The sequence below is a fragment of the Schistocerca cancellata genome, chromosome 6 (assembly GCF_023864275.1).
Source record: "Schistocerca cancellata isolate TAMUIC-IGC-003103 chromosome 6, iqSchCanc2.1, whole genome shotgun sequence".
In the NCBI taxonomy this organism is placed as follows: domain Eukaryota; kingdom Metazoa; phylum Arthropoda; class Insecta; order Orthoptera; family Acrididae; genus Schistocerca; species Schistocerca cancellata.
Genome location: NC_064631.1, coordinates 273689033 through 273701226, shown reverse-complemented (window position 1 = coordinate 273701226; position 12194 = coordinate 273689033). Strand labels below are relative to the sequence as shown.

General features: G+C 40.2%; 1 protein-coding gene across 1 annotated transcript in view; it reads left to right on the top strand.

Moving 5' to 3' along the window:
• The window catches only part of LOC126190689 (transmembrane 9 superfamily member 2), a 127378-nt gene that overhangs the window by 94247 nt on the left and 20937 nt on the right, over positions 1-12194 (top strand). The window contains exons 8-10 of the mRNA XM_049931149.1: positions 519-695; positions 3364-3508; positions 7194-7371. Of these exons, the coding sequence (XP_049787106.1) occupies positions 519-695; positions 3364-3508; positions 7194-7371 (500 nt within the window). The remainder of the gene's footprint in view (positions 1-518; positions 696-3363; positions 3509-7193; positions 7372-12194) is intronic.

The following is a 12194-nucleotide window of genomic DNA, read 5'->3' as shown; positions in this document are numbered from 1 at the left end:
GGAGTGGTACACATACATACATACATACATACATAAAGGAGGGAAATGAATTTTTTCCCTTGGTTGAAACTTGATGTAAGCTTTTATAGTCATAATTTTGGTTGTGGAGGAGGGTGGGAGTGTTGTTTGTTTATGTTGATAAGCTTATCAAATCTCATTTCCTCTTACGTGTTACTATTATTGACTTGAAATCTGAATTGATGTAGTTGTTATCAGCAAAATAAGAGCAATACAAATGTGCAGTATGTAGCCCACTTTTCCACATAAATTTTTGTTGGGCGGGTGTTGATTGGCAGGAAGCCAAAGATTCATGCCATACACTAACACCAAGTTCCTGCACAATTTTTGTTGTATTAGATGTACATGTCAACCCATACAGATGCAGGCTGTATGTTGAACAGAGTGTTGGTAAAATGCTTAATTTCTAATTTTTGTGTCTTATTGTGGCACAGATTTTTTGTACATACATGCTGATGTGCATTTTTACTCAGTCTGTGCCATTTTTATCTTTGTTTCAGAAAAATAACACGATAAAGTGGTCATCAAGATGGGATTACATATTGGAGTCAATGCCTCACACAAATATTCAGTGGTTCAGTATCCTGAATTCTCTAGTTATTGTTTTGTTCTTGTCTGGTATGGTCGCCATGATCATGCTGAGAACATTGCACAAGGATATTGCTCGATATAACCAGGTAAGAATAATATGTATTATTTCTCAGCGGTGTCCCCCCCCCCCCCCCTCATATGCCATATCTCCCCTATTCCTTAATCAAAATTATTAATTGATACATCATTTTGAAGATTTTGTTCACCACTAATGACGAAGAATATACAAATAGTTCACAGTTGTTGTTTTTGTTAAAAAACCTCTATTTTTCAAACACTATGGCTTTTCACATTCATTTTGTTCTCCTGCCAATATACCTGAGTTGTGGACAACATTTCAGGACTCACTCACAGGAGATTTTCAGAGACAGCACATGCTATCTGAATCCTACAACCTCAAACTGCTAGAATTGGAGAATGTTTTTAAATATCTTGGCAAATCTGGCCAACAATTCAAGCTGCTGGCACCTGTTGTGATCTTCGCACAACACACAACAGAATCCTATAATGCAGAAGAAGAATGTATGAACAACAAGACAGCTTACAAAAAACTAAATGAAGAACAGAAGGCAATAGCCGAGGAAGTCTTAAATTCAGTAAGAAATAAGATTCCCAGTTGTTACTTCATTGATGGACTGAAAGGCTCCAGTAAAACATTTCTCTACAAAACTTTGTGTCACATTTTACAAGGTGAAAACAAGGTTATATTAACAGTTGCATGGATAGGCATTTGCTGCCAATCTCCTACCAGCGGGGCACATATCAGATACGATGTTCGAACTATCTGTACTCATCTTCTTCATATCGGTCTCTTCGATTCACACTCTGAGGATGCACAACTTCTCTGGGATTCTGACGTCATCATTTGGGATGAGATATCAATAGTTCCCAAAGATGCACTAAGTATTGTCGATCAACTTTTAAGGAGCATCATGAATAATAATCTCTGTAATCTTAAACTGTCAATACCTGTACAATTATGGATACAGTGGGAATCATACAGCCAACGAGTTGCATGTCAAAAGTTTATTCAAATCTTCACCTAGGTTTGAACAAATACAAAGTAATAAATCATATCAAATATTGCATGAAAAGAGAAATGAAGTCATAGGGCTTAATTAATTATCCTTATAAACCCTATGGTATAGCTATATGGCTGAGTCAATAGTAAAAATGATCCCTGTAAAATTTGAGGTAGATGTCCATCATGGTCTGTCAGTGTGTATGATGCACATCTACATTAGATTTTACATGGATCATTTTTATTGTTGACTAAGCCATAAGGCTATGCCATAGCATTTTTATGGACGACTTTTTTTGTTAATTAAGCCCTATGACTTCGTTTCTCTTTTTATGTAATATGTGAAAGAGTTACTACTTCTTCCGAGAGATTTATATTTGTTGAATTGTCGGTAAAAGATTTGAATAAACATTTTACAGGCAACTGATTGACTGGATGAATCCCATTGCATCAATAATCATCTCCCTTATGGAGGCAAAATAATTACACCACATGCAACTACTCTTACACAGCTATTCACAGCTTTATATTACTGAGTGGGTTACACCATTCCACAATAATGAAAATGACCACATGTCGCGAAATTGCAATTGCAATAAATAATGTTTTGACAGCCAAAAGGAAATGATTTCATTAAAAACTTTTATTAAGAAATACTTGTATTTACTTATTTCTGCATTGTTGTATCACCTATTGGTGACTAATCAGGATAGAGTTCAAATTATTCGCACAGATCAACAGTATATTTGAAAGTAGGATTGGTAGCAGCAGACTGTCAGGCTACTTCAAAATTTACGTGGTGTAAATTTTTAATATCACATTTATTATGAACGCTTCTGTCTTACGTTTCAGTTTTAAAAGTTTTAGCTTTTCTGCTTTACAATTTGACTTACAATATTTCATGCATCTTGCTGTAGTTAAATATGGAATATCTTCAGCAGTCAAAAAATGCATAATCCAGGATGGAATGTAACAACGTTATGAAAAGAAAAGTTGCCGCTCACCATATGGTGGAGATGCTGAGTCGCAAATAGGCACAACAAAAAGACTGTCAACTTTGTTAGTCATTTTTCTCACCCATTGAGCCCCTTCCTTGTTCCCATTTCAGCACTACAAAGCTCTCATTCCACCAATGCACCCAGTCTTTTTACTTCTCTCCTTTTCTGCAAACCCCCCTCCCCGCCCACACCTTTCCCCTGCCCTCCGTCTAACCTCCCAACTGCACCTAGCTGCTCTACTCTCTCTCCACCTCATCCTTGCATGCTCCCCAGCAAGACTTCACTGTGCCCCACCCCTACCCTGCTATCCCTCCCCCTCCCTGCCCCAGCCTTCTCCTTACCCCCACTCAGTTGCCACTCCCATCATGCACTGCTGCTGTTGCTTGCAGTGTGGCTTCAGCTGCCAGAGGCTGCAACCATGTGTGTACGAGTTGCGTTTTGTGTGTGTGTGTGTGTGTGTGTGTGTGTGTGTGTGTGTGTGTGTTTTTGACAAAGGCCTTGATGGCCGAAAGCTTATATTGTGACAGTCTTTTTGTTGTGCCTATCTGCAACTTAGCATCTCCGCTGTATGGTGAATATCTTCAGCATTTAGGTTGAGGTGCTACTGTCTTCTTAATTTTGTGCAGTATGCAGTTTTAATCCCTGTTGGTTAAGAGTATAATGTGTGTGCAAAGGCTCTTTTAGATGAAGTAATTATTGTTTTGCTATGCTGACTCTGTCTTGTTCTTAATGCAGATTGATTCAGGCGAAGATGCCCAAGAAGAATTTGGATGGAAACTAGTACATGGAGATGTTTTTCGACCACCACGGAAAGGGATGCTGCTTTCTGTTCTCCTGGGCTCAGGGACACAAGTTTTCTGCATGTCGCTTGTCACTTTAGGTATGATCATATTTTATTTGAGAATCATATCTATACATTGATTTACAGCACATAATAAATGTAAACATTTATTTGTTGTACATACTAATGATTACGAGTGTTTTCTTGCATTGGTTAAATTTGAATTTGCTACAATAATAATTATAATAATTTTATGCGTACAAAGACAGATGGAAAAGTGAACAATCCTGACGAACTTTAGGCCTCCATGCACTGAGAGCAAGGGAAGAGCAACTTTAGCTATGACATGGGTTGTATAATGTGTGATCTATCATCCAGCTCCATTGAACCAGAAATGAGCAAATAGAAGCAAGCCTTCAAGTTCTCGCCACCTGTCGCATGATTTGGAGTCTTTTTCCTGTGTCCTTGAGAGCTCCTCTCTGAGCTCATTCTTCAAACCCCTCTGGCCCCCTGCCCCCTCCCTGCATTATTTCACTTTTGTTTTCTCTCATAAAAACATTCCCTCTTCACTTGAAAGCAAATTTGAATTAACTCACTGCAACTGTCATTTCCCTGTGGCAGTTTGTCTGTTGTACTTCCTTTCCTCCATTGTGTTCTTATATTTTAATTCTTGGTGTGGATACCTCTTACTTAGTTTATTGTATTTTTTGATAGTATTTGCTTTGGTGGCATGCCTATATAAGATGACAAGTGTCTAGCGCAGTTGTTAGATCAGTTACTGCTGCTACAATGGCAACTTATCAAGATTTGAGTGAGTTTAATGGTGGTGTTAATGTCGGCACATGAACAATGGGGTATAGCATCTCTGAGGTAGCAGGGAAGTGGGGATTTTCCCATACGACCATATCATGAGTGTATTGTGAATATTAGGAATCCGGTAAAACATAAAATCTCTGACATTGCTGCGGCTGGAAGAAGATCCTGCTAGAAGGGGACCAGCGACGACTGAGGAGAATTGTTCAAGATGAGAGAAGTGCAACCCTTGCGCAAATTGCTACAGATTTCAATGCTGGGCCATCAACAAGTGTCAGCATGTGAACCATTCAACAAAACATCATCGATAGGGGCTTTCAGAGCTGAAGGTCCACTTGTGTACCCTTGATGACTGCATGACACAGAGGTTTATGTCTCGTGTAGGCCTGTCAGCACTGTTGATGATTAGAAACATGTTGCCTGGTCGGATGAGTGTTGTTTCAAATAGTATCAAGCGGATGGACGTCTACGGGTATGGAGACAACCTCATGAATCCATGGACCCTGCATGTCAGCAGGGGACCGTTCAAGATGGTAAAGGCTCTGTAATAGTGGGCCTGTGCAATAGGAGTAATATGGGACCCCTGATACATCTAGATCCAACTCTGACAGGTGACACATATGTAAGCATGCTGTCTGACCACCTGCATCCATTCATGTCCATTGTGCATTCCGATGGACTTGGGCAATTCCAGCAGGACATTGTGATGCTCCACACATCCAGATTTGCTACAGAGTCGCTCCAGGAATACTCTTCTGAGTTTAAACATTTCTGCTGCCCACCAAATTCCCCAGACATGAACATTATTGAGCATATCTGAGATGCCTTGCAATATGCTGTTCGGAAGAGATCTCGACCCCCTCTTACTATTATGGATTTATGGACAGCCCTGCAGGATTCATGGTGTCAGTTCCCTCCGGCACTACTTCAGACATTAGTCGAGTCATGTCACGTCATGTTGCAGCACTTCTGTGTGCTTGTGAGGGCCCTGCACAATATTAGGCATGTTTACCAGTTTCTTTGGCTTTTCAATGTAGTATGCAGTTATGTAAGAAAAGGAAGATCAGATTTTAACATGCTGTTTAACACTGATATCATTATTATTTATTTATGTAGCGTATGGCTAATATAGACATTTCATAAAATTATATTACATATACATATGTACATATTGACACACAAGAAGCTTAAGTTTGTCTTTATAACTGAATATCCAGTCCTTCAATCTGGAGTTGCTAGCAGGAAGTCCTCTTCAGCACCATGCTAGACTCGAATCCTGCATTCACTGACAATGTGGTGAACAGTCTGGTATGGAGCCCTGCAGTCACAGGTTGGATTAGGCAGCTTCTTCCACTTAAAGAGAGCATCCCTGCATCAGCCATGGCTGGTACGGATGATGTTGAGAGTAGTCCAGGTCTTGCGTGGTAGGTCAGATCCACTTGGAAGTTTAGCACCTGAGATGATGTTATGCAGGCACACATCTGTCACTGCTTCCCACTGACCTTTCCATTCTTCGAGAGGTTTGAAATCCTTAGCAACCATGTCAGCAGCATCGCACAGAGTTGGATCGCGTGATTTCGGTCTCCTACGATTTTAGCACTGGATTTTCTCCTGGGTATTCTGCACTTGGTGTAACTTACCATGAAGTGTATGGAATTGCTACTGATATCATTAAAAAGTGTATACATTTGTAGTACATCATCTAACCTAAACAGAAAAAGTTATTAAATAACCAGTTTCAGATGTCAAGCATCCATTTTCAGGTTTCAATTAGTGATGAACCTACTGTGTTAGATATCCAAATACTGATAAACATTTCAAAATATAAAGTACATTTGCATTTAACTTGAGATGAACGTAACTGCACAAGAGTATCTAATGTTAGTTATGAGTGCAACATGGTAGATATTTCAGTACCATTAACAAAGGTGAGACTTTGGATAGGAGTGAGACTTAAGTGAGATTTAGGCTTTTAGAGGATAAATTAACAACTGTTTTGAGTCTGTTTGGGAGTAGAGTTTTGTAGGGTGTTTGTGGGAATGTGGCAGATGAAATAGATGTCTGACAGGAATTGTCTGAGGTGCATGGAAAATTGACTGATGTTCCCTAGGGGTTGCAGTTTTATTGTTGGGGAAGTGGGATAGTTTTATGAGGTGGTGCTTAAAATGCTTCTCTAGATGATAGAGTACAAGAGTTTTAATCTGAGGGTTTAAAGAGTACATATTTGATAGCAGTATTCTCGAAAACAGCATAAATGGTTTAATGGTGCCTACACTATTGTAATTTCTTTCTTTGGTGATTCTTGGAGATCTTTGTAAAAGGGAGGGCTGCTTTCAAATATGAAAATATGTATGAGCAGATCATTAGCAGGGGGTTGCATTGTTTGTATTTCAGTGCCTCCTAAATGTAAACTTAAAATAATAAAGATGGAAAAACTCTTGCATTTGTAGTACAATGTCAGTGTTGAAGCACCATGACACTTTGACAGTGCTATACTAGTCATCTTCTGGTGAAAACGTGCAATTATGAAGTTTGGAAACTATTAAGTTCTTGTGGATAGTGAGTTGGTATCATACTGTGGCTTCATTTTTCTTTTAAACTGTTATTCATTTGCATAGTGGTACTTCACAGTGTGATAACTTCTGTGTTCTTCCATTACCCTAAAATTATGTAATTAGGCAGTGAAATTCCTTCAGTTTGCAAGTCCACTGCTGTGTATTATCATGATATTTATCAAGTTCAAGATATTTGTTGCACTTAATGTGTCTGCATTAGAAGTAGCAGATTTATCACAGAGATTTTTACATTCAGTATTTCATTATTTGCACATTAAGGTTTACTTCACAGGTACCATGTTTACTAGAATGTATAAATCTATTCAAAAACACACTTTTGGAGAATTTATTTCAGTATTGCATTGGAGGAGCGATATTGAAATGAATTATTAAAAGTAATGTCTCTTTTGTTTCAGCATTTGCTTGCCTTGGTTTTCTGTCACCTGCAAATCGTGGAGCTCTTATGACGTGTGCAATGGTACTGTATGTGTGCTTTGGGACACCTGCTGGATATGTTGCTGCCAGGATCTACAAAAGTTTTGGTGGAGAGAAATGGAAATCCAATGTTCTACTCACATCAATGCTAAGCCCAGGGTACATATATTTTGCTATTTAAATATGCAGTTAGTTTATGTGTGTTCTTATGAGTATTGGTGTCATTCTGATAAATTTTTACACACACATGGGAAATTTTGTTAAATGGTAAACATGAGTGTCACAACCGCTTTGTTAACACTTTGAAATACATGCAACATGTTGTTGTAGGGATGCAGCTATCTCAACCAACATCACATGGAAATAGTTGCTACAGGGTGTTAAAGAGAAGTTCTATCTTTTTCTAAACAGGTGGTCAGTAAAATTCTTGGTATCATCTTAAAGGATTCAATGGTTTGTTGAGACATTAATCAGCTTATGTGAATGGGTTTACAATATCCTGACTCATATTCTGCATCGGCAAACAATCTTTACAGAGTTTGCCGACTCTAGATAAAAAATTATTGGGGAAGGGCATATCAAACTGGTATTTTGAAAATTTGAAGTAAACACTGGTACCTATTGCTGCACAATGCAGTTGGACTGTTTGTAGTTTGTATTGAGCTGCAGATGTCTGGACAAAGGTTAGAGTGCAGAGAAATACTGTTGCAGCAAGCTGCAGGTGGTGGCACATGTCGGCACTAATGACGTGTGTCGCTTTGGATCTGAGGAAATTCTCTCTGGATTCTAGAGGATTTGGTGAAGGCTGCTGGTCTTGCTTACGAGATGAAGGCAGAGCTCACCATCTGTAGCATCGTTGACAGAACCGACTGCGGACCTTTGCTGCAGAGCCGGGTGGAGGGTCTGAATCAGAGGCTCAGACGGTTTTGCGACCGTGTTGGCTGCAGATTCCTCGACTTGCGTCATAGGGTGGTGGGGTTTCGTGTTCCGCTGAATAGGACAGGAGTTCACTACACTCAGCTGGTGGCTACACAGGTAGTGGAGGCTGTGCGGCGTGAACTGGGCGTTTTTTTAGGTTAGAAGGTCTCGGGAAAGTACGGGGTGGGCTGCAATCTCAAAGGGTGCATGGCAAATACAGGACGTGCTTGGATCAAGGAACAGTCGGAATTGTGGTTGCAAATTGTTGTAGTTGTACTGGGAAAGTCCCTGAGCTTCAAGCGCTAATAGAAAGCACAGAAGCTGAAATCGTTATAGGTACAGAAAGCTGGATAAAGCCTGAAATAAGTTCTGCAGAAATTTTTACGAAGTCTCAGACGGTGTTCAGGAAAGATAGATTAGGCAGAATTGGTGGTGGAGTGTTTGTGTCTGTCAGTAGTGGTTTATCTTGTAGTGAAGTCGAAGTAGATACTCCGTGTGAATTGGTATGGGTGGAGGTTATGCTTCACAGCCGAACTAAGTTAATAATTGGCTCCTTCTACCGACCCCCAGACTCCGTTGATACAGGTGCTGAACAGTTCAGAGAAAATTTGAGTCTCGTAACAAATAAATACCCCACTCATACGTTATAGTTGGTGGGGACTTCAACCTTCCCTCGATATGTTGGCAAAAATACTTGTTCAAAACCAGTGGTTGGCAGAAAACATCTTCCGAGATTGTCCTAAATGCTTTCTCCGAAAATTATTTCAAGCAGTTAGTCCACGAACCCACGCGAATTGTAAATGGTTGCGAAAACACACTTGACCTCTTAGCCACAAACAATCCAGAGCTAATAGAGAGTATTATGACTGATGCAGGGATTAGTGATCACAAGGTCGTTGTAGCTAGGCGCAATATCGTTTCTTCCAAATCCAACAGAAACAAACGCAAAATAATTTTATTTAAAAAAAGCGGATAAAGTGTCACTAGAAGCCTTCCTAAGAGATAATCTCCATTCCTTCCAAACTGACTATGCAAAAGTAGACGAGATGTGGCTCAAATTCAAAGATATAGTAGCAACAGCAATTGAGAGATTCATACCTCATAAATTGGTAAGAGATGGATCTGATGCCCCATGGTACACAAAACAGGTCCGAACACTGTTGCAGAGGCAACGGAAAAATCTTGCGAAGTTCAGAAGAACGCGAAATCCCGAAGATTGGCTAAAATTGACAGACGCCCGAAATTTGGCACGGACTTCAATGCGAGATGCCTTTAATAGGTTCCACAATGAAACATTGTCTCGAAATTTGGTAGAAAATCCGAAGAAATTCTGGTCGTATGTAAAGTACACAAGTGGCAAGACGCAGTCAATACCTTTGCTGTCCAGTGCCGATGGTACTGTTACCGACGACTGTGCTGCTAAAGCGGAGTTATTGAACGCAGTTTTCCGAAATTCCTTCACCAGGGAAGACAAATGGAATATTCCAGAATTTGAAACACGAACAGCTGCTAGCATGAGTTTCTTAGAAGTAGATACCTTAGGGGTTGTGAAGCAACTCAAATCGCTTGATACGGGTAAGTCTTCAGGTCCAGATTGTATACCGATTAGGTTCCTTTCAGATTACGCTGATACAATAGCTCCCTACTTAGCAACCATATACAACTGCTTGCTCACTGAAAGATCTGTACATACAGATTGGAAAATTGCGCAGGTCGCACCAGTGTTTAAGAAGGGTAGTAGGAGTAATCCATCGAACTACAGACCTATATCATTGACGTCGCTTTGCAGTTGGGTTTTGGAGCATATACTGTATTCAAACATAATGAATCACCTCGAAGGGAATGATCTATTGATATGTAATCAGCATGGTTTCAGAAAACATTGTTCTTGTGCAACGCAGCTAGCTCTTTATTCGCACGAAGTAATGGCCACTATCGACAGGAGATCTCAAGTTGATTCCGTATTTCTGGATTTCCGGAAAGCTTTTGACACCGTTCCTCACAAGCGACTTCTAATCAAGCTGCGGGCCTATGGGGTATCATCTCAGTTGTGCGACTGGATTCGTGATTTTCTGTCAGGAAGGTCGCAGTTCGTAGTAATAGGTGGCAAATCATCGAGTAAAACTGAAGTAATATCAGGTGTTCCCCAGGGAAGCGTCCTGGGACCTCTGCTGTTCCTGATCTATATAAATGACCTGGGTGACAGTCTGAGCAGTTCTCTTAGGTTGTTTGCTGTAATTTACCGTCTAGCAAGGTCATCCGAAGACCAGTATCAGTTGCAAAGCGATTTAGAAAAGATTGCTGTATGGTGTGGCAGGTGGCAGTTGACGCTAAATAACGAAAAGTGTGAGGTGATCCACATGAGTTCCAAAAGAAATCCGTTGGAATTTGATTACTCGATAAATAGTACAATTCTCAAGGTTGTCAATTCAACTAAGTACCTGGGTGTTAAAATTACGAACAACTTCAGTTGGAAAGACCACATAGATAATATTGTGGGGAAGGCGAGCCAAAGGTTGCGTTTCATTGGCAGGACACTTAGAAGATGCAACAAGTCCACTAAAGAGACAGCTTACACTACACTCGTTCGTCCTCTGTTAGAATATTGCTGCACGGTGTGGGATCTTTACCAGGTGGGATTGACGGAGGACATCGAAAGGGTGCAAAAAAGGGCAGCTCGTTTTGTATTATCACATAACAGGGGAGAGAGAGTGGCAGATATGATACGCGAGTTGGGATGGAAGTCATTAAAGCAAAGACATTTTTCGTCGCGGCGAGATCTATTTACGAAATTTCAGTCACCAACTTTCTCTTCCGAAGGCGAAATTATTTTGTTGAGCCCAGCCTCTATAGGTAGGAATCAAAATAAAATAAGAGAAATCAGAGCTCGAACAGAAAGGTTTAGGTGTTCGTTTTTCTCGCACGCTGTTCAGAAGTGGAATGGTAGAGAGATAGTATGATTGTTGTTCGATGAACCCTCTGCCAAGCACTTAAATATGAATTGCAGAGTAATCATGTAGATGTAGATGTAGAAAATCTCGCTGCAAACACATTGACTGTCACGATGGCAAGTGATTTATTGTTCCCGAGGTCATCCTCCCCCCCACTCACACACACACAACTTTTTTCTGTTTCCTACTAACAGAGATTGCTTGAAGCCATGAAACATTTCGGAAATGAAGGTGTTACCTCAGCTCACGCTGTCTTTTGGCTTGAAGTACATGTTTGAGAATGCAGTGACTGGGAACATTGGGATTAATGACCAAACTGTTGAAGAGAGAGCATGTGGGGGTGGGGGTGGATAGTGGAAACTGAGTTTGTGTTTGTAGTGAACACAAAAATTGTGGAGAAAAAAATTTAGTAGTAGACTGAAATTGGAAATTAATATAGCAATAATAAACAAGCAAATGTGAAGCAAAAGAGAACTAAGTTCAGTGGGACAGCAGGACGTATTTGCAGACACAGGGATACCAGGAGTAGATCATTATCAGAGCAGGAGATTAGGAACTGGTGGTTGCTACTATGGGGACAAAGAACTGCCAAGTCGAGTAGAAAATTTATTTCTGTGAACAGCTGATGTTCATGAATTCCACATAGGTGGCTGAAGGTACATATTTGGGAGTGTTTATATTATTTCACTAGTTGTCCTTACTCTACAAGAAAATGTCCATCTCAAGTGGAGTCATGTAACAACTGACAAAATAAGTTTTATTATTGAACATGTTCTTAAATTGTGGCAATTCACCAGTGTGAATTGTTTGAAGAAGTAACTTCATTTCATCTAGGAGAAATCATGTATTACCTATATATGCTTGTAAAGGTTTATGGAGAAGCTACATATGAAAGCTAAAGAAATGTGCAAGCTTTCAGAGCCAATGACTTCCTCTGGCAGAAGGCCTGAAGGGGAAGGAAAAGGGACGACAGGCAACTGACAAGTTCAGGAAATCGGAAGAGTTACAGAAAAGTCGCCCAGAACCTCATCAGAGTTTTTTCACACTGCGCACAATGCTGGGCAGAGCCAGGATGCGCATTGATGTAACATCCATCGTTTTGCATTATGATGT